Source organism: Macaca nemestrina, chromosome 18 (genome assembly GCF_043159975.1).
Source record: "Macaca nemestrina isolate mMacNem1 chromosome 18, mMacNem.hap1, whole genome shotgun sequence".
NCBI lineage: Eukaryota > Metazoa > Chordata > Mammalia > Primates > Cercopithecidae > Macaca > Macaca nemestrina.
In genome coordinates, this window is record NC_092142.1 from 66,712,844 (window position 1) to 66,734,173 (window position 21,330).

The 21,330-nt window shown below is 55.5% G+C and overlaps 4 protein-coding genes across 9 annotated transcripts in view; 2 read left to right on the forward strand and 2 right to left on the reverse strand.

Annotated features, from left to right (window-relative positions):
• The first annotated feature begins 53 nt into the window (after window positions 1-53).
• On the forward strand, window positions 54-2,148 carry LOC105491416 (par-6 family cell polarity regulator alpha). 2 transcript variants are annotated; one of them, XM_011757810.2, is made up of 3 exons: window positions 54-479; window positions 833-1,055; window positions 1,269-2,148. In XM_011757810.2, the coding sequence occupies exons 1-3, from the start codon at window positions 54-56 to the stop codon at window positions 2,018-2,020; spliced, it is 1,401 nt and encodes a 466-aa protein (XP_011756112.2). In that variant the 3' UTR covers window positions 2,021-2,148. The 2 variants fall into 2 exon arrangements, with proteins under 2 accessions (XP_011756112.2, XP_011756113.2); XM_011757811.3 differs by having other exon boundaries at window positions 1,272-2,148.
• A 172-nt stretch (window positions 2,149-2,320) lies between these two features.
• Window positions 2,321-6,720, reverse strand: LOC105491412 (enkurin domain containing 1). 4 transcript variants are annotated; one of them, XM_071084771.1, is made up of 8 exons: window positions 6,342-6,720; window positions 6,057-6,251; window positions 4,708-4,880; window positions 3,637-3,762; window positions 3,357-3,520; window positions 3,118-3,254; window positions 2,863-3,019; window positions 2,321-2,538 (listed from the first exon to the last, which is right to left on the reverse strand). In XM_071084771.1, the coding sequence occupies exons 1-8, from the start codon at window positions 6,424-6,426 to the stop codon at window positions 2,535-2,537; spliced, it is 1,041 nt and encodes a 346-aa protein (XP_070940872.1). In that variant the 5' UTR covers window positions 6,427-6,720; the 3' UTR covers window positions 2,321-2,534. The 4 variants fall into 4 exon arrangements, with proteins under 4 accessions (XP_070940872.1, XP_070940871.1, XP_070940873.1 ...); XM_071084770.1 differs by having other exon boundaries at window positions 3,637-3,882; XM_071084772.1 differs by lacking the exons at window positions 2,321-2,538; window positions 2,863-3,019 and having other exon boundaries at window positions 3,117-3,254; window positions 3,353-3,520; window positions 3,637-3,882.
• Window positions 6,721-6,772: 52 nt separating this feature from the next.
• Window positions 6,773-8,733, forward strand: C18H16orf86 (chromosome 18 C16orf86 homolog). 2 transcript variants are annotated; one of them, XM_071084773.1, is made up of 4 exons: window positions 6,773-7,056; window positions 7,282-7,511; window positions 7,903-8,063; window positions 8,159-8,733. In XM_071084773.1, the coding sequence occupies exons 1-4, from the start codon at window positions 6,955-6,957 to the stop codon at window positions 8,560-8,562; spliced, it is 897 nt and encodes a 298-aa protein (XP_070940874.1). In that variant the 5' UTR covers window positions 6,773-6,954; the 3' UTR covers window positions 8,563-8,733. The 2 variants fall into 2 exon arrangements, with proteins under 2 accessions (XP_070940874.1, XP_011756103.1); XM_011757801.3 differs by having other exon boundaries at window positions 7,843-8,063; window positions 8,159-8,732.
• Window positions 8,734-14,591: 5,858 nt separating this feature from the next.
• Window positions 14,592-21,330, reverse strand: part of LOC105491411 (Gfo/Idh/MocA-like oxidoreductase domain containing 2) — a 55,502-nt gene continuing 48,763 nt past the window's right edge. Inside the window, exon 3 of the mRNA XM_011757795.3 lies at window positions 14,592-16,112. Coding sequence (XP_011756097.1) covers window positions 15,214-16,112 — 899 coding nt within the window. The 3' untranslated portion in view covers window positions 14,592-15,213. The remainder of the gene's footprint in view (window positions 16,113-21,330) is intronic.

The window sequence follows — 21,330 nt, forward strand, 5'->3', positions numbered from 1 at the left end:
CCCCCGAGGGGTTCAGCACATATTTTTTATGACTCAGTTTCCTCATCTACACAATGCACGGTCTTGTAAGGCCAGTGGAAATAAGAGCACACACACAACGTCCAATAAATGGTACTTCCTTGGCCCTCCTCTCGGATTGGCCGAGCTCTCCTCGCCAGACTCCGGGGGCGCGTGGACCTCAGCGTGATGACGCAAGAGCGGAAGAAGGTTCCTCTCCACCCCCGGCTCCGTTTCCTAGGAAACGTGGACTCCGCGTTCCACTCTGCTTCGCTGCCCCCTTGACGTCAGGCTCCGGCTGGGAAGGCGGGGCGTGTGCTACCGCCAGGGGCGGGGCGGCGCGGGCAGGCCGGCCGGGCTGTGCACCTGCGCCTCGGCGGGCCGCCTGGGGCACCGTCCCCGGCCCGCCCGGCCCCGCCATGGCCCGGCCGCAGAGGACTCCGGCGCGCAGTCCCGATAGCATCGTCGAGGTGAAGAGCAAAGTAAGGGCTCCTCCGGCCTCGGCCCTAGGCGCTCCCAATTCCCTCTTTCTCCCCTTCCCAGCTCCTTGGTCCCCGCCACCTCTTCCCTCTATCTTCCAAGTCCCATTCTGCATTTCTGCTCGCCTTCCCCCATCCATCTTCCTTCCTCCACTGCTGGTCTCCAGATCTCTCTGTGGCCTGAGTACCTGGAGGGCGGTGAGAAGACCTTGGACAGCGTCCCTGGTACTGGAGCTGAGGTCTGGGCTTAAGGCTGCCGCTTTTGCGGCAGCCGGTATCTTTCCCACCCCTGCCAGCCTGCGGTGAGAAAGGGGCGCAGGCTGTCCTGACTCCTCTCCCCCAACCCCGACTTCCAGTTTGACGCCGAGTTCCGACGCTTCGCGCTGCCCCGCGCTTCGGTGAGCGGCTTCCAGGAGTTCTCGCGGTTGCTGCGGGCAGTGCACCAGATCCCGGGCCTGGACGTGCTACTTGGCTATACGGATGCTCACGGCGACCTGCTGCCCCTCACCAACGACGACAGTCTGCACCGGGCCCTGGCCAGCGGGCCCCCACCACTGCGCCTATTGGTGCAGAAGCGGGGTGAGGAGGGGTACAGTGGGCAGCCTCTGTGGGGTAAGGTGCCTGTGGGGCAGGTCTACAAGGGTTAGTCCATGCCCAGGGTACCCACGTGTCACCCTCTGCAGTCCCTGCCCTTGACCTGACCTCCAAGTGGTAGGAAATAGCTACAGTGGCCCTGTAAAGAGCCCAAGTTGGGGAGCAGGTCTCTGATCTCAACACCCCCCTCTTCTGCAGCAGAAGCTGACTCCAGCGGCCTGGCTTTTGCCTCCAACTCTCTGCAGCGGCGCAAGAAAGGGCTCCTGCTGCGGCCAGTGGCACCCCTTCGCACCCGTCCACCCCTGCTAATCAGCCTGCCCCAAGATTTCCGCCAGGTTTCGTCAGTCATAGATGTGGACCTACTGCCTGAGACCCACCGACGGGTGCGGCTGCACAAGCATGGTTCAGACCGCCCCCTGGGCTTCTACATCCGAGATGGCATGAGTGTTCGTGTGGCTCCCCAGGGCCTGGAGCGGGTTCCAGGAATCTTCATCTCCCGCCTGGTACGTGGGGGCCTGGCTGAGAGTACAGGGCTGCTGGCGGTCAGTGATGAGATCCTTGAGGTCAATGGCATTGAAGTAGCCGGGAAGACCTTGGACCAAGTGACGGACATGATGGTCGCCAACAGCCATAACCTCATTGTCACTGTCAAGCCGGCCAACCAGCGCAATAACGTGGTGCGAGGGGCATCTGGGCGTTTGACAGGTCCTCCCTCTGCAGGGCCTGGGCCTGCTGAGCCTGATAGTGATGATGACAGCAGTGACCTGGTCATTGAGAACCGCCAGCCTCCCAGTTCCAATGGGCTGTCTCAGGGGCCCCCATGCTGGGACCTGCACCCTGGCTGCCGACGTCCTGGTACCCGCAGCTCTCTGCCCTCCCTGGATGACCAGGAGCAGGCCAGTTCTGGCTGGGGGAGTCGCATGCAAGATGGTAGTGGCTTCAGCCTCTGACAGGCAGGATGCAGCCCCATGCCACTCCAAACTGCTGGGACATGGCAGGGACTTCACAGTGGGGGTTTTTAGCTGGCTCCCAGGGCTCCCTCAGCCTGGGGAACATTAAAGGTTTTTCTACAAATACAGTCTTGGTCCTTCTGTGTCCCAGTCCCAGCCTCCTCCCTGGTCCCACCAGCTTGTCTTCTGCTCTGGACTAAGTCCGGAGTGACAATGGGGAAAACTTCCTGCAATCAAGCAGCAGGAGGGCCACCAGGCTTGGCATTTTTAGGGTAAAAAAAGCTCTTATGGAAACAAATCCTGTGTACAAAAGGTTTAATTTTGGCAAAGCGGTTAAAAGGCTGGGGTGGCCCTTCTGCAGCCACTGGTGGCTGGGAGGAGTGCTCTAGGGACACTGGCCACCCCCCTGCTCCTGTCTTCAGACCTCTGCTCTGGGATTGGGTCCGACTCTGTCCTTTGCAGCCATGTGGCGATCCTCAGCATGGAGCTCCCTGCCACTGTCCCTCAGAGGGGCTCAGGTATCCATCTTTTTTTTTTTTTTTTTTTTTTTTTTTTTTTTGAGACAGAGTCTCGCTTAGTCGCCCAGGCTGGAGTGCAATGGCGCGATCTCGGCTCACTGCAAGCTCCGCCTCCCGGGTTCACGCCATTCTCCTGCCTCAGCCTCCCGAGTAGCTGGGACTACAGGCGCCCGCCGCCTCGCCCGGCTAATTTTTTGCATTTTTAGTAGAGACGGGGTTTCACCGTGTTAGCCAGGATGGTCTCGATCTCCTGACCTCGTGATCCGCCCGTCTCGGCCTCCCAAAGTGCTGGGATTACAGGCGTGAGCCACCGCGCCCGGCCAGGTATCCATCTTCACGAAGACTTTGGGCCGAGAAAAGATCTTGATGGCCTCCTCTACCTGCACCAGTTTCCGATCCAGCTCAGCACGGTGGCTCTGGGCCCTGAGTGAGTCTGCCCCGGCAGGCAGCAGTACCAGCTCACGCAGCAGCTGGCTCTGGCCTACAGGGGGCCCGGGAACAGTGAGAACAGTGAGTGTTGGGCAGGGGTGCCTGGTCCCCAGTGGGGTCCCCCTCCAGCCTCCCTGCCCAGGTACTCACTCTGGAGCAGCTTGGTCAGTGTTTCCAGCCGCTGGTTTTCAGGCATGCGCGTGTGGCCTGGGGGCATGGCAGGGTCTGGCTGGCTCTGCTTGCGAGCCTCAGCCTCCCGCTGCCACAGGTCCCTGCGCTCCAACAAGCTGTGGGTACACAGGTTCAGGGTTGATGACCCCAGGGCAGAGGTTGGTTCCCGCCCTCCACAGGTGTCTCCCTCACCCTGAGTGTCAGGCAGTGAGACCTACTAATGCGGCACACGGCCCTTCTGTGTGGCATTGTAGTGCTCCTGGGCCTGCCGCTGCTGCTCTAGCACTTGTGCCAGGACCTGCAGCGAGCAGGAATGCCTCCGGGGGGCCCTCTTCGCAGCTCGTGCATTGTGACGAATGAAGTCCACCCCCAGGCCTGGCTCCTGCAGGACACAGCAAGCATGGGTGGGGGCAGACAGCATTATGTTGTGTCCCTGAACCCCCACCACACACCAGGAACCCTGCCCAACCACCATCCAGCCCCCACACATCCTCTCACCTTAGCTTTGGGACCTGGTGGTGTTGGCTGGGGACTAGGTACACGGGGTGGTGGGAGGCCAGGGCCGCAGCGGGAATGCGCCCGCAGGAAGTGTGCAGACTCTGTCCCAAAGGCAGGGCCAGGCTCCTGGAGGGCAGGGCACAGCAGAGAGACCAGGCAGGCTGAGGTCTGGGGCTCAAGCTGCAAAACCCTGGCCCTCTTGGCCCTTCTGACCTTTGCATCCGTGTCCCTCGGGCCCTCTTCCCTCTTCAAGAGACAGTTGTCCTCATCAGCACACAAACGTGTGAGTACGTCACATTTTTAAGAAAACAACAAACCATCTCTCCTTCCACCTCAGTACTGGCCCACCTACCACTCTCTTTCATCCTTCCTAGCCAAGCTTCCTGGCTCTAGCCCCGCAAGGTTCCTGACGGCTGGCCTCCAAGTCCTCAAATCCAGGCGGTCACTTCCTTGGTCTCGTTGTCCTCAACCTGATCGTCAATAACTCCTGGGTCTCACTCCTGAGATCCAGGCCTGAATTTCCATCTGCTTCCTGGACACACTCCCACCCCCTGGGAGCCCCACAGATGCTTCAGCCCAGACACATTTGTGTGACCTTGCCTTTCCTCTCACTCCTGCTCCTCCTGCTGAGTCCCTGGATGGAAAGATGGTGCTACTCTCTACCCGAGACAGAGCCCCCCACCATACCCCTGCCCTTCCCACTGTCCTCAGAAATAAGGACTGAAAAGTGGCTTTTGTGGCCCCTGATGTGGGCCCAGCTGACTTCTTGGCCTAACTTCACGCCTTTCTTTCCTCACAGTGAACTGTACACCTGGCATCTCCACTGCTGCGTGCCCTGTGGTCTGTGAGGTTCCATCTTTTGGGAATGTTCTCCTCTGCTGTCCCCTTGACTAACTGCTGCTTGCCCCTGAGGATCAGCCCCGCCATCACCACTTCTGAGAAGCCCCCCAGCCTCGCCCTGCAGCAGAGCCAGGGTCTCTTAGTTCCCTCCCTCCCCAGAACTCGGATCAGGGTATAGCTGCCTGTTGGCCAACAAAAAGGATAATACTTCTGGCTCCCTGGAGCAGGTACCTGGAGCTGGGCCTTGACCTGGGACTCCACCTTATCGTACTTGGGTGAGCGCCACAGAGCTTTCAGGGGCCTGGGCTGTCCATGCTCTCGGCTGCGCTCCTGTTCTCTGAAGCGCTTCTGAATCTCCCTGATCCGCCTCAGGTTCTCCTTCTCATGGTCTTTAGGGTCCTTCCCTGGAGAAAAGATGCCACCAGTCTCTGCCCTACATAGGGCCCACACAATCCAACTTCCACTAGTTCACACACAGGCCTGCCCCCTGCCTCCTACAGAAAGAGTTCCCTTCCTCATGTAGTATTTCAGGATGACTGTCTCCATTATTATTATTATTATTTGAGACAGTGTCTCGCTCTGTCACCCAGGCTGGAGTACAGCGGCACGATCACAGCTCACTGCAGCCTTGACCTCCCCAGCTCAAGGGATCCTCCCACTTCAGCCTGCTGAGTAGCTGGGATTACAGACACACGCCACCACGCCAGGCTAATTTTTGTATTTTTTGTAGAGATGGGGTTTCACCATGTTGGCCAGGCTGGTTTCCATCTCCTGGGCTCAAGTGATCCGCCTGCCTGAGCCTCCCAAAGTGCTGGGATTCCAGGAGTGAGCCACTGCGTCCGGGTGATTTTCTCCATTATTATAGTGAAGTATACCATAGATCATCTCATATATGACATTCATCTCTTGTTCTTTGTCTCCCACCTTGACTCAATGATGGCTCATGCTTATCTTCAACCCTGTGTTCTAGCACCTATATGGCCTGGCACACAGTGGGCACTCAACAAACAAATTTGACGGGTAATAAATGCACGAGCAGGCCGGGCGCGGTGGTTCAAGCCTCTAATCCCAGCACTTTGGGAGGCCGAAACGGGCGGATCACGAGGTCAGGAGATCGAGACCATCCTAGCTAACACGGTGAAACCCCGTCTCTACTAAAAATACAAAAACTTAGCTGGGCATGGTGGCGGGCGCCTGTAGTCCCAGCTACTCGGGAGGCTGAGGCAGGAGAATGGCGTGAACCCGGGAGGCGGAGCTTGCAGTGAGCTGAGATCCGGCCACTGCACTCCAGCCTGGGCGACAGAGCGAGACTCCGTCTCAAAAAATAAAAATAAATAAATAAATAAATAAATAAATAAACAAATAAATGCACGAAGCAGAGCTAGGGCTTCGTGCAAACTACCTTATTCAGTTCACTTCCTTCGAGAAGGTAGCACATTTCTCCCCCTTTTATAGTTGGGGAAACTGAGACTCAAGAGATGCAAAGCCTGGGCCCAGGTCAGGGCGGAAAGAGCAGCTGCTTTTGATCTCTTTCCACCCCGCATTGCCTCTCTGCCCCTTCTTCCATTCCTGGGACTTACTCTTAAAAGAGGCCCCAGGACCTAGGGAGATCCCCTCGAGTTGCAACAGCACGTCCCCGACGCCGCGCCGGCCGCGCTCCAGGATCTCTCGGGCACCGGGACCGATGCGGGGGCCACAGGGAGCGGTGGCGTCCAGGGCCCGGTCCGAGGTCAGCAAGTCCAGCTTCAGCGCGTTTCCCTCGAGGCGCCCTTGAGCTGTGGGGCGGAGCCGGGCGGAGTCCAGGACTCAGGTGGAGCCGGGGCCGACCCCTGAGCCTAGCACCACCGCCAAGCCCCCGGACTCACCCGAGGCCGGCCGCCGGTAGTAGTCAGGGCAGAGCGTCGGGTCTGGGGGGATGGGCCCCGAGATGCGGGACGGGCCCTCGCACATGCCGCCGGCACCGCCCAGCAACGGTGCCCCGAGGCCTGCAGGGCTGTGCACCTCCCTCCCCGGGCCCCCTTCCCCAACCCCGGGCCTCCTCCCTCGCCGGGGACCCTGACCCTGGCGTGCCCGTCACTCCCGGGCCCCTGCCGGTCCCTGCCTGGGCCCCGGCCTCGCTCGCCGCCTCCGCGACCTCTCCCCCCAGCCCACTTCTCGGTCCCGCTCGCGGCCTCTCCCCCGCGGCACTTGGGCAGGGGCTCACTCGAGAGGTTTTGCCGCCAGCCGCTGCCACCCGACGGGAGTTGTTGTTGCCGGGCAACCGTGGCTTCCGTTCCCGGGGTCAGGGCCCACTGACCCTGGCGCAAAGCGTCCTGGGGCTTGTAGTTTCCGCTGAGTGTGGGCTCCGCGGTCGCGGGTTTCGCTTCCCAGCTCTGCCCTCGCTTGCTGGCCCGTCTCCAGGGTCAGCGCGGGGCCACCATCCAGCCGCTCGGGGCCCTCCCCAAGCAGCTGTGGAGGATGCACTGAGCCTGCGCAGCCATGGCCTCGGCAGGGGCGGAGAGGCGGCCGGGGGTCCAGGAGGTTACGGTCGTGGGGCAGGGACAGCTCGCGGAGGACCCCGGCAGCGCTCAGACCTCCGAGGTGACCGTCAGGCTGTTTAACCTTCAAACAGGGGGCCGCAGCACTCTGAGAGGCGGAACTCTGAGCGCCCCGACCCGCTAACTGCCAGGCTGGGCCCTCCAGGCGGGGAGGGGCACAGGCTGGTGTCCTTATTCCCGTTTCGGTGTCTAATGTTAGGTGTTCAGTGACGGATCCCTAGGTCCTTTGCCCGACCATGGTGACCGATGGCCTGTGTGTCACCTCTAGTGTCCAGTGGCGGAAGAACATTTCCTGGTGCCAGCCCATGAGGCCCGCGGAACCCAGGGTGAAGACCAGCGCCCTGCAGGCGCAGCTTCGGAGCTGGAGCTCCAGGAGGAAGGACCCAAGCTGGGGCAGGAGAGGCCCAAGCCGGAAGCCGGGGCGCTAGAGGAGAGAGGCCCCAGGCCCGTGGTCTCCATTGTGAGGCCCCGTCATGGTCCAAAGAGAAAGCCTGTCAAGTGAGGGGGCTCTGGGGGAGGAGGAGGGGAAGGAGCTGCAGGCCCGGGGTTGGGGCACACACCCCAGTAGCATTCCTGATTCCTGCACTCCTGCAGGAAGGATTCTTGTCCCCTGTCACTACCATCACTCTCCTCTCCCGTTCTTCCAGAGCCCCCATGTAGGGAGCAGCAGGAGAGTGGGAGCTTCAGGGTTTGTAGGGCACTGGGCTCACTGGCCTCTAAGCCTTTTGGGCCTGGGGCCTCATCGACCAGGAAAGGGGCAGGCGTCGAGTCCTGGGGCGGTGGGCAGGCTGGGGTATTCCCTGGGTCAGGTCTCTTGTCCCTGGCTCAGGTCCCTCAGCCTCCCGGGCCTTCGTGCCCATCCCAAGGCTGAAGCTGAGCTGCCACCCAGGCTGCCGCTGCAGGAGGAGGAGCCAGAGGGCAGCCAGAGTGAGCCCTCACCATCTGCCAAACAGCACAAAAAAGCCAAGAAGCGCAAGAGCCTGGGGGCTCCCGTGCTCCACGCTGTGGCCAGCACGGTGTCTGCACCCTTAGAGACATTGGGGCTGGAGCGTGAGTGGCAGTCCCTGGGCTGTTCCTTCTCCCTGTGGGGCCTGACATGGCACAACCTGGCGCTCTAGCCTCTGCCCTGCCCTGGGTTTTTGCAGGAAAGGCCCAGCGCCTGCGGCCCCTGTACCAGTACATCAACTATTGCAACCCCGAGCTGAACCAGGCAGGGGAGGGGGACGGGGAGGCCGAGGTGGAGGCAGAGGCAGAGCTGGCCCTGGTTCCCGAGGAGGCAGGTGTGGAGCAACTGCAGGCCTTGCTGCCCTTGGCAGGTGAGCTGGGCCCAGGCCTCGCTTTGCCCTGTCCCAGTCCATTAGTGACCCCCATCCATGCTCTGGCTCCCCTCGGAGAGGAGGCTGGAGAGGAGGCTGGGGGCTTGCCCAGCTTGGGGGTGAGTGACCACCACAAGGCTGAGGTGGATAAGTCAACCCAGGTGGACATCGACAAGATGCTGAGTGTCTGCACTGCTCCGCTTGTCCCCCCGCTCTCTCCTCAGTACAAGTGACTGTCCCGCCCCGCTGGTGGCTCCCCTCCTTCCATGCCTGAATTTGGCTTCAGGCTTCCTGTGGGCCTAGGCCCTCTGGTGGAGGGGGCAAATTTGGCACCTGCCCCCACTTGGGACTTTGGGCTTGCTGAAAATAAATATTTTTCTTTTTCAAAGACTTTGTGATTCCCCGGATAGGTTTCCTGAACTGGGAAAGAGGATGGAGGACTCAACAGTGCAGGGTTTGAGGCCTGAATGGTCATCTGCATCTCCTGAGACTTTGACAATGACAGATGCCTTTGTGCCACCCCATGCCTCACTGAATTGGGGTGGACCTGGTACTGTGTGTTTAGGTGAATCTGAGGGTCAGGCGGCTAACTGGGTGATGAAGAGGGAAGTGAGAAGGAGGAACTTGGAGCAGAGGAAAGAAAGGGTCTGTAGGGTCATGGGAAGCAGGTGTTTGGCCCTACTCTTTGTCTCCTGGGGAAGGGCCTGCATTTGGTTTCACCTTGAGGGAATCAAAACTTGGGATCCTCCTAGGAGGTAGCTCAGAGTTCTTTTGCCTGTCGCCGGAGTGACAGCTTTGGGATGTTTTCCACTCATTGCCAGACCATAGCTGGACCGGACCTTGTCCATGGAGTAGCCCCTGGTCACAGGTGACAGGGCATCAGTGATGTTTTCCTGACAGGCAGGGGTGGGCAGGGGCAGTAAGTGCATCTGGGGCCCTGAGGCCAAGCCACTGGATGACAACTGTGTCCAACCGGCAGGGATCTCTGCTGCCAGAGCCAGCCAGTGTTGGCCATTTTGGAAACTGCACATCCTGGGCCTCCTGTGTGTTCCTTGGACACCGCAGACAGACACAGGGAATTTCAAGTTCATGGATAATTTCCCCTCCCTCCAACTGGCTTTTCCTCCTGTATCTCATCTGCGCAATTGTTTAAGCTAGAATCTTGGATGTCACCCCAGACTCCATCCTGTTCTTTGCCCCCTGATTCCTACAAGCTAAGCAGACATTGAGGCCAGTGAACATACCCTTTCAGGCTGAGAACCTCTCGGACCCCACAGTCAGCACCGTTGCCTGGACCACTGTCATCTCCAGGTGACAGCCTCACTGGTCTCCCTGCCTGTCGTCCCTTGGCCCACAGATCCATCCAGTGGCCCTGCGACACACACACCTGAGCCCCTGATGGTGTCACTCCCCCTTGGGATTCCCCTTCTCTTGCCCCAGCTACCTTAGAACTCAGTGGCTTCCTGTAATTCCCTGAGCAGTTACACCTTTTCCTCCCTTTACTCTGTACATGTGGGGTTTCCTCTGCCTAAAATGCCTTTATTCCCACCTCTCCCCCTGGCTAGTGCACATACACCTTTGAAAACCCTGCTTCCTGGGGAGGCAGACAGCATGCCATGTTGCCCTGCATTGTAACACCTACATACTACTATCATGTGGGTTTTAACTGTCTTCAGGGCTAGATTGTGAGCTCCCTAAGGGCACATCTCATTGCATCACATCCACCAAGCCAGAGGGCCCCCTAAAAGGCACCAAGGTGATGAGACCGAAGTGAGGGTGGAGGAAGTTGCAGAGAGGGACATGCCGGAATCTGAAAGGCTGAGGTCATCCCGAGGACACAGTCATGTGTAGGTTCCCCGGAATATGGCCTGGGAAGGTCACTGGAGGAAGTGGGATGGGCAGGTTCGGGTGGGAAAAGCAGGGTCCCCTTTCTGGCATCATCCCAGGCTGCTCCCTCCTTTGACAGGGTCACTTGGGGGCTCACTGGCCCCATGGCAAGCCATGGGCTCAGGATGTTTTTTTCTTCTTTGAGACAGGGTCTCCTTCTGTCACCCAGGCTGGAGTGCAGTGGCACAATCTTGGCTCACTGCAACCTCCACCTCCCGGACTCAAGGATTACAAATGTGAGCCACCGTGCCTGGCCAAAAAATGTTTTTGTGGAGATAGGGTCTGTGTTCCTCAGGTTGGTCTCAAACTCTGGACCCCAAGCAATCCTCCCTCCTTGGCCTCCCAAAGTGCTGGGATTACAGGCATGAGCCAACACACCCAGCCAAGATAATGGAGCTTAACCTCCTCGCTTTATGGTTGGGAAGGCAGAGGTCTGGAGAGAAGTGGCCTTGCAGGAGACTACACCCTGGGATCTAGGAATCCCTGTCCTCAGTTGTGCAGGATCTGCCGACCTGGGGACTCTCTGGCTAAGGCCTAACCCCCGAAGGCCCCCCTCTTTGTGCAGCCTCCAGGGCTGGAAGTGTGAGCAAGGCCAGCACTGATAAGGAAGAGCTGGTCCTGTCTGCTCACAGGCGAGGCAGGAATTAGAAATCGTGGGAGAACTAGTCTGCAATTCCTGAGGCCTATTACCCAATGGACTTGTCTAAGCAGGGTGGGTGGCAGGAACTGCAGAAAGGATCAAGTCCCTACTACTCCTAGAAGCTCGCTGTAAAGGGGCAATGCTACATGATTTAGGGAGACATGTGTAGCTGGGTGTGGTGGTCTGTGTCTGTAGTCCCAGATATTTGGGAGGCTGAGGCAGGAGGATCGTTTGAGCCCGGGAGTTCAAGACCAGCCTGGGCAACATTTTTCCCTGTCTCAAGAAGTAAAAATGATGCAGCCATAAAAAAGAATGAAATCGTGTCCGTTGCAGCAACATGGAAACGGCTGAGACCACTATCCTAAGCAAATTAACACAGGAACAGGAAACCAAATAGAACATGTTCTCACAAGTGGGAGCTACACATTGGGTACACATGGACACAAAGATGGGAAACACAAACACAAGACTACGAGAGGGGGCAGAGAGGGGGTGGGGTGAGTGTTGAAAAAACCTATTGAGTACTGTGTTCACTACCTGGGTGATGAGACCAATCGTCCCCAAACCTCAGCATCACACAGTATACACATGTAACAAACTTACACATGTACCCCCTGAATGTAAAATAAAAGTTGAAATTATATATTCAAAACAAGTGGCCAGGTGCAGTGGTTCATGCCTGTAATCCTAGCACCTTGGGAGGCTGAGGGGGGCAGATCACTTAGGCCAGAAGTTCAAGACCAGCCTGGACAACGTGGTGAAACCCCGTCTCTACTAAAAATACAAAAATTAGGCTGGGGGCGGTGGCTCACGCCTGTAATCCCAGTACTTTGGGAGGCCAAGATGGGTGGATCACGAGGTCAGGAGTTCGAAACCAGCCAGCCGGCCAACATGGTGAAACCCCGTCTCTACTAAAAATACAAAAAAATTAGTCGGACGTGGTGGTGTGCGCCTGTAATTCCAGCTACCTACTCGGGAGGCTGAGGCAGGAGAATTGCTTGAACCAGGGGGGTGGAGGTTGCAGTGAGCCGAGATCACGCCACTCCACTCCAGCCTAGGCAACAAGAGCGAAACTCCGTCTCAAAAGCAAACAAAAAACCCCCCCAAAATTAGCCAGGTGTGGTGGCGGGCACCTGCAGTCCCAGCAACTTGGGAGGCTGAGGCAGGAGAATCACTTGAACCCGGGAGGTGGAGGTGGCTGTGAGCCAAGGTGATGCCACTGCACTTTGGCCTGGGTGACAGAGTGAGACTCTGTCAAGAAAAGAAAGGAGGGAAGGGAAGGGAAGGGGAGGATAGGGAAGGGAAGGGGAGGGGAGGGGAGGGAGAGAGGGAAAGAGGAATGGAGGGAGGGAGGGAATAAAGGAAGGAAGGGAGGAAGGAAGGGAGGGAGGGAGGGAAGGAATAAAGGAAGGAAGGAAGGGGGAGAGAGAGAGAGAAAGAAAAGAAAAAGAAAGAGAGAAAGAAAGAAAAGAAAAAGAAAGAAAGAGAGAGAGAAAGAAAGAAAAAAGAAAGAGAGAGGGAGGGAGGGAGGGAGATGCAACCTCAGTGCAACTGAGGACCAAGGCTGTGGGACCACAGGTTGGGGAGTGGCTACTTTGCCGAGGGCAGAAGTGGTGACCAGGCAGTCCTCCAGCTGACTCCTGAGAGAGGTGGTGCCTTCCAGGCAGAGGACGTGCCAGGGACAAAGCCCTGCTAGTATGGAAGCTGCCACCTCTGCAGGAGGGCTGCTTAGTGTGGCTGGAGTGGAGGGCACGGCCATATGGAAACCAGGTTGGGCAAGTCCGGGGGTGAGGAAGAGGGGTGTGGACAGGGAGGGATCTTGGCGAGGCGTTCAGGAGAGGCTGCTTGGCCGGCAGGGTGACGGGCAGAACAGGAAAGGAAGCGGCTGCCACTGTCTGGGTGAAAACAGTTCTGGATTTGGTGAAAACAGTCCTGGATTTGGCTGGAGGTTGAAGAATAAGCAACAGGTATTCTGGAAGTTCTCTTCTGGTTGCTGTATCTGATGAGCAAAGCTAACTGCATTTTTACTGTCCTGGAAATACTTTATTTTGACCTGAGAAAGAGCTAGCTAGTAACATCCTGAGATTTGGAAACAGGTCCTGGGAGATGCTGTCTTCTTCCAGGAGGGGGCACTGCTGGACAAGTCTGGAACCAGTGTGGGTTCAGTCCCGCATGGAGACCAGAACCCTGTGGGCTCCCTTGGCCACAGGTATCTGAGCACATCTGTCTTCCCCATCCCATGTGGGACTGACCAGCTCTGATACCCAGGAGATACTCGATGGTAAAGACATCTGAGGGAAGAGGCCATGTACCCCTCTGGCCATGAATCTAGGCTCTGGGGATTCCCTTAGAGGAAACGGGATCCTCATTGAAGTAGCTCTGCACTAAGCCCCAGCACATTCTGGGAACCCAAGTGCCATTCTGGATGGCCACATGGCCCTTTCTTATGTGGGAGCATGTAAGTCGGGCTTGTGCTTTCCTGGTCAATTCCCACATTTCAGAGCAACCTCAACATCCTAGCAACAACATGGGAGGACTGAGCTGAGCTAACTGTCCCAGGGACAAGGGGGCAGCCTCCCCTTTAACCTTCAGTGTCCTGCCTGGTGGTGGGTGCTGTCTGCACTTCACTTCCTAGTTCAGGCCAGGCCGAGGCTTCTGCAGCAGGCAGAGGCAATGCCGGGCCCTCGGGTGTGAAGACTCCCAAGTGCTGGGAGGAAGTGTGGTTCAAGGTCAGGCTCTGCGGTTAGATGGTCCTGACCAGGCTCCCAGCTCCATCATGGACAACCTACAGGAGACAAGTAGCTTTGCCCTCTGTGCCTCCATTTTATGATCTGAATGATGGGAATATTTACCGTCAGAGAGTGGTTTGGAGATTAAGTGAAATAATAACATACATGTTTGCCCTGAGGGTCAGCATGCAGTAGGCACACTCCAACCCCATCCCTTGTTATTCCCTCTCACAAGGATATCTGAATCCAGTACATGACAGGAAAACAAGCCTGGTGACTTCTAGAAGAGGTGCCAAGAGGAAAAGGAAGCCCTCCCTGGGCTTTTCTGGCAAGGAGCCCAGGGCAGGGAAGTGGGCGGAAGGTTAGAGAAGGGAACAGAACTCGGTCCAGGCTGAATGAGCCTGGCAGGCTGGTCAAAGACGCAATGGGGAGGGCGTGTCCTTTCTCAACACCACTCCCCACCCCAGCTTCTGGAGGTGGGTAGAAGGCTGGCCCTGTGCAGAGCACAGTCAAGAGCACAGTGGGTGATTGGCCCTCAGGTCCAGTCACAGCTGCTCCACGGGGCATGCCTGGAGCTCTTCCTCCTACTTCTCACCCTGTGCCACCTCCCTGAAACCACTCCTCCCCGCCACCTCAAGGGCACTCTGGCAGCCAGCACCATGACATTAAGAACAGAACCCCTCCTGACCTCCAGCCCAGTGAGGCCCCAAACTCTCCCGATATCTGCTGAGACGGCAGGCGCAGCAGCAGCCCATCAGGAAGTCCTGACTCCTGTTCTCTGAGGAAATCTTTTCTTCGGCGGCTCCTGGGATTTGGCTATGAGGGAACAGGTAGGAGACGAGGGCTGGAGGGGCAGCAGCCCGTGTGGCACAGTTGACGGTGATGACCCACGGCTGGCTTCAAGCTGCTGTGGAGCAATGAGTGAAGAGAAAAACCCCCTACAGCAAGAAACAAGCCTTTCAGTATTAAAGAAACCCAACCTACCAAACAAACACCACATGCCATGTCCTATTTTCTCAATTATTTATTAACATTTCTCAGATGTTCTAAAGCCCTCCCTTGCCTCCTCTCTGCCAAATCAGGGCCCTCTGTCCTACTTCAAAAGCCTGAGAGCTCACTTAATAAAGCAAGCCCCAGTCCCCACCTGGGAAGGGCCTGGTCACATGGGAGGGCAGGTGAGGGTCCCTGAGGGACAGCTTGTTGCCCTCACTGTTCCTGAGATGTCCCAGCCCAAGAAGGAAACGAAACTTCTCATCATTTCTCCTCGGGCCTCAGCCGAGCTGGCCCTATTGTGCTTTCTCACCATTAGGACTGCGGATCAGGCTGAGGGGCTCACCAGGGTGAGCCTTTCCAAGTCCCACTCACTGGCATTGCCATGAGGAGGCCCGGCGGCAGCTCTGCCCTCTGCACGCTGTGGTAACCTGGCCAACAAGAACATTTGCCACCCTGCAAGTCTGAGGAGCAGGTGAGTCGCTGGAAGGGGCGAAGTCCCAGGGCCACCTCTGGCTTCACCCAGACTCATTAAGGGTGAAAGATACCATCTCTGCTAGGGCCAAGCCCCTGTCACATCTGGCTCCTGTTCCCCTCCCTGGTCCCTCTGCCCTGTGGCAAGGAGCCCAGGTGCAGGTTCATAGGTTGTTCCGCTGAAGTGCCTCACACAAGTTCTGGTTGGTGTCGGGCTCCTCCGTCAGCACCTCCACAGCCTCCCACTCCCCGGATCGGCTCGACCTCTTGATGGCGTCTACCACACTCTGCATGTACAGCCCATCTTCGAAGGAGGCGGCCATGGAGACAGGGGTGCGGTCCCAGGTTCGGCGGTCGCCCTGCCCCTGGAAGGACTGGCGCAAGGCCTGCACCATGTAGACCATGCCCTTCAGGTACAGCAGCGGGACGTCCTGGGGCCCCTGTTCTGGCAGCCCCGCACCCACGGCCAGCGAGTCCCTCAACAGCAGCTCCTCTTGCGTGGCAGAGTTCTTCTGCCCATAGAGGTCAGCTCCCCGGGCGACGAGGCGTCCTGCAGAGCCTACCACCATGACTTCATGCACAAAGGCGCCTGGCATGTTGAAGTTGAGTGTCACTGTGCTACACACACCCCCACCCATGAGCATTTGGAAGAAACAGAAGTCATCGCTGGTGACGTGCCGGATGCCACGGATGGCAGCGTTCTGCCTCACAAATGTCTTGAGCAGCCCGTGCACCTTCTCAGCTCTCCGGCCGGTCAGGTGGGTCAGCAGGTCCACAATGTAGGTCCCCATGGTGTGCAGGCCCCCGCCACCCATGAGCTCATCACAGATCCAGCCATAGCTGGGGCTCAGCAGGCTGCCTGAGTAGATGCGGGCATCGCAGATCATCACTGCTCCCACGTAGTGCTCTGAGATCAGCTGCTTCATGCGCACGAAGGCAGGCAGGAAGCGCAGCACGTTCCCTACCAGGCTCATGAGCTGTGGGTAGTAGCGCGAGGCTGTCACCATCCGGAAGGCATCCACCGATGTTGCTGCCTTCTCGCAAACGACATTCTTCCCAATACCTAACAATAGGACACAACAGGAAATCTCAAAGTTCCAAGGAGGAATCTCCAGCATGTCCACCTGCCCTGAGGATTCTGGACTTGTCTGCCTCACAACTGCATGAACTAATTTTTTTGTTTTCTTTTTTGTAGAGGTGGGGTCTTGCTATGTTGCCCAGGATAGTCTCAAACTCCTGGCCTCAAGCGATCCTCCACCTTGGCCTCCTGAGTAACTGGGACCACAGGTGTGTACCACCACATCTGGCTAATTTTAAATTTTTTTTGTAGGGATGGGGTCTCCCTCTGTTGCATAGGCTGGTCTAGAACTCCTGGGCCCAAGTGATCCTCCTGCCTTGGCCTCCCAAAGTGCTGAGATTACAGGTGTTAGCTGCCATGCCTGGCCCCACATTTCTTCAAATAAATCTCTCTCTTAAACACCCTATTGGTTCTGTTTCTCTGGAGAACCCTGAATAATACAGGTGGGCTAGAGAGGTTGGCACACTTCATGGATGTGTCTCTATGCTGTCATGCATTTATTAGGTCATCAGCTTGGGGCAAGGGAATCTAACCTATTTTCTAGGGGATGGGCTAGTCATAACTCCCACTCTTAGTCATAACTCCAGAGAGGGCCCTAAGAGTCCCTGCAGATTGTTTTCTGAAAACACTGGTCCAACAAGTTAGAGTGGCCCAAGGCTAGAAAATGCTCGGCTCTCGTAGGACGGGAAGGAAGTGAGAATACCCTTTTTGCCCTCACACCCATTCTGGGTACGCTGCAGTCAACACGCACCCAGAGCTAAACAAAGCTGGACAAAGCCCTGAAGAGAGTGCTAGAGGATGAGCAGCTGGAAACTGAAGGGATGAATGCTGCTCCATGTTTCAAGATGAAAGCTCGTGAGGATATGAGCAGCGATGAGACACTAACACCTGCAGTGTTCCTGCAAGCTTCATGTGGTTCAAGTCAAAGGAAATCCTGTGCTAATACCTTAAATAGAAAACTTAAAAAGCCCAAAAAGCAGTATGGACTAGACACATACAGAAGTTTACAAGTCATAGTAAGCCAGGAAGGGTAAATACTCACGAAAAAGCTCTCCAATGACCAATTGCTTCTTGGAATAAAAGCCGAAGTCCTTACAAAGGCCCCACCCATAAGGTCTTGATACGTGATCTGTGCACTCCTCCAAAATTTTCTTTTCCTTTTTTTTTTTTAATTGAGATAGAGTCTCACTCTGTTGCCCAAGCTGGAGTGCAGTGGCTTGATCTCAGATCACTACAACTTCCACCTCCCGGCTTCAAGCAGTTCTCCTGCTTCAGCCTCCTGAGTAGCTGGGATTACAGGCACCCACCACCATGCCCGGCTAATTTTTGTATTTTTAGTGGAGAAAGGGTTTCACCACGTTGGCCAGGCTGGTCTCCAACTCCTGACCTCAGGTGATCCACCTGCCTTGGCTTCCCAAAGTGCTGGGATTAAGGCATGAGCTGCCATGCCTAGCCACTCCAAAATTTTCTTTTTGATCTCTTTGCCTCCTGTGGTCTTTCAGCTGCTCATCCTGCTCTAGCCACTGAATGAGAGATGGGAGCTGCTATGCAGAAGGACTTGGTGACTGGGGAGAGGCAATGATCACAAAATGCTGAAGGACTGAGAAGGCAGGGCTGGGTTAGGAAACGAGACTGAAAGCATTACACAGAGCCTATATGCAATGTGGAAAACGGAATACCAAGTCTTGGTCTGGATTAATTCGTGTGCTTACCCTTCTAGTTGAAGCCCATTTGGGCAATGTGTGCACCTGGGCTTCTCCTCCATGGCCATCCAGGCTCCACTCTGGCACTCCACAGGTACTTCCTGGTTGGAGGGGCAGCCTTAGGCCTGGATGCCTGTGACCTGGGGTAACCGAGTCAAGAGTGTGCCTTCTCCAGGTATGTGCATCTTCAATAACCATGGTGTTCATCTTCCCTCAGGCCCCTGAACATTTTCTGAGTGTTTTCAGATGGGGCAATGGTAAAGACACAGATTATTTCTGATGGCTCACTGCAGGGTGCAGCTTACCCTGATGGACCAAGATGGATTCTTTCCACACAGGTTCAGGTGGGGCCAGCTTGCAGCAGAAACAATAGTAACTACACACAATAAATCTTGCAACAAAAAACTAAGAAAACTTTATAGAAATGGCCGATGTCTCGGCTGGGCATGGTGGCTCACGCCTATAATCCCAGCACTTTGGGAGGCTGAGGTGGGCAGACAAACTGAGGTCAGGAGTTTGAGACTAGCCTAACCAACAGGAAGAAACCCTGTCTCTACTAAAAATACAAAATTAGCCGAGTGTGGTGGCACATGCCTGTAATCCCAGCTACTCGGGAGGCTGAGGCAGGAAAATCACTTGAACCCGGAAGGTGAAGGTTGCAATGAGTTGAGATTGCGCCATTGCACGCCAGCCTGGGCAACAAGAGCGAAACTCTGTCTCAAAAAAAAAAAAGAAGTGGCCGATGTCCCACGTGATGGATGGGCCCCAAGACAACTGACTGCCCAGGAAGAGTCAATTATTGGTGCAAGACTCAAGCTTTGGAGCCAGAAATTCCTATGCTCAAATCTTGGCTCTCTCACTTCATTGCTAGATGACCTGGGAAATTTCTAAACTTCTCTGGGTTTTTGTTTACTACTGTTAACGTAAAGCAGGATTTTACAGTTACAGGGAAGAAAAGAGGACTAAGTCAACCAAAGCAGTATATGTAAAGTACCTGGCTCAGTACAGCTCTGTCAACAGTACATTTTATTACCATCACCAAGGGAGGGATTCAGCCAATGTCACAAATTCAGAGGAAAAAAGCCCATTGCGACTTGGATATTAAGACTTGGCTGGGCATGGTGGTTCACGCTTATAATCCCAGCACTTTGGGAGGCCAAGGTGGGAGGATCACTTGAGTTCAGGAGTTCAAAATCAGCCTGGGCAACATAGCAAGACCTAGTATCTATTTAAACAAAATAAAAAATAAGCCAGGCATGGTGGCATGTACCTGTAGTCCCAGCTACTTGGGAGGCTGAGGTAGGAGGATCCCTTGAGCCCAGGAGACTGGGGCTGCAGTTAGCTATGATCAAGCCACTGCGCTCCAGCGTGGGCGACAGAATGAGACTTTGTCCCAAATAAATAAATAAATAAATAAATAAATAAATAAATAAGACTCACATAGAAACTACATTTTCCAGGTAAATAATTTCTTTTCTTTTCCTTTTTTTTTTTTTTTTTTTTTTTTGAGACAGAGTTTTGCTCTTGTTGCCCAGGCTGGAGTGCAATGGCGTGATCTCAGCTCACTGCAACCTCTGCCTCCCGGGTTCAAGCCATTTTCCTGCCTCAGCTGGGATTACAGGCGCCTGCCGCCATGCCCAGATAATTTTTTTGTATTTTTAGTAGAGACGGGGTTTCACCATGTTGGCCAGGCTAGTCTTGAACTCCTGACCTCAGGTGATTCACTCACCTTGGCCTCCCAAAGTGCTGGGATTACAGGCGTGAACCATCGCGTCAGCCCCAGGTAAATAATTTCTATGTTCTGTATTTTGAAAATCTGATTTAGTTTCTTCTTCCTCTTTTTAGGAGACAGGGTCTTGCTTTGTCACTTAGGCTGGAGTGCAGTAGCATGATTCTGGTTCACTACAGTCTTGGTCTGGCCTCAAGCAGAGCCTTCCTCTCAGCTTTCCAAGTAGCAAGGACCACAGGTACGTGGCCAGCACACCCAGCTGATTTTTTTTTTCTTTTATTTTGAGACGGAGTCTCGCTCTGTCACCCAGGCTGGAGTGCAATGACGCAATCCGCAATCTTGGCTCACTGCAAGCTCCGCCTCCCAGGCTGCCGCCATTCTCTTGCCTCAGCCTCCCGAGTAGCTGGGACTACAGGCATGCACCACCATGGCCGGCTAATTTTTTTGTATTTTTTTTAGTAGAGACGGGGTTTCACCATATTAGCCAGGATGGTCTTGAGCTCCTGATCTCGTGATCTGCCTGCCTCGGCCTCCCAAAGTGCTGGGGTTACAGGCTTGAGCCACCACGCCCGGCCAAGCTGATTTTTAAATTTTTTGTAAATACAGGGTCTTGCTATGTTGCCAAGGCTGGTCTCAAACTCCTGGCCTCAGGTGATCCTCCTGCCTTGGCCTCCCAAAGTGCCAGGATTACAGTCATGAGCCACCATGCCCAACCCATGTTGATTTTATAATGTCTTTTCAGAAAATCTAATTTTCAGGCTGGGTGAGATGGCTCACAGGTGTGGCAGTACACAGCTGTAGTCCCAGATACACAGGAGGCTAGGGTGGAAGAATCACTTGAGTCCAGGAGTTAGAGGCTGTGGTGAGTTATGATTGAGCCACTGTACTCCAGCCTGGATGACAGAGCAAGACTCTGTCTCAAAAAACAAATAAAATCAAAATGAACATACAGGAGTTGTTTTATCATATGTACTGTTTATCAGGCCTCTCTGAGAGTCAGGCCCAGCCTGGCCCCCTGGTAGCTCACATCCAGACCAAGCCCACAGGAGACAAATTGGTGCCTCTGGTCAACCCTTCCAGCTCTTCTTACTTCCTACCCCCACCTCTGCCGCCTTGACCCTGAAGAACCCCACAGAGCATCTGTTATTCGTACTTATGGGCATCTTAGGCTTGAACTCCCAGGATTACAAACCTCAGTTCTGTAGCAAGGAACAAGGCATATGGGTCGGTAGTCTATGACATCATTCAATCTCTTCAATTTATGACACTTCAATCTCCTACTCTTCTTTAATAAAAGAAGCTTTTCAACAGGTACTAGCAGGACAATAAAGAACGGCCAGCCAAGTGTCACATACCTGGGGTAGGGTGGCCAGGCTTTGCATGGGGCCCAGCAGGGAAAGTAGCCCCTGACTGCTAGCACTACTGCTTCTGGAGGGTCTCCAGTGCTTCTCCACACTTGTGGGCCTTCCAGATTAGGGATAAGACAATCACAGTTCCGGGGGTGAATTCTGCCATTTGGCTGCTGAACACATATGGCTGACCAGGGAGGGATGTAACGAGGAAATGAGGTTCTCAGACACCCCATTTGAGAGCTGCCACTCTGACCACCTCAGAAGCCTCCTGCTATAATGCCTCACTGCTGGCGACAGAGTGGATATTGCAGTGTGAGGCAGCGAGGAGGTGGGTTGAGAGGAAAAAGGACTTTTATGACTGCTAGGAGTTTGGTGGTAATAAAACTAGGATAAGGAATCCCTGTTTCATGCCTCAAGAG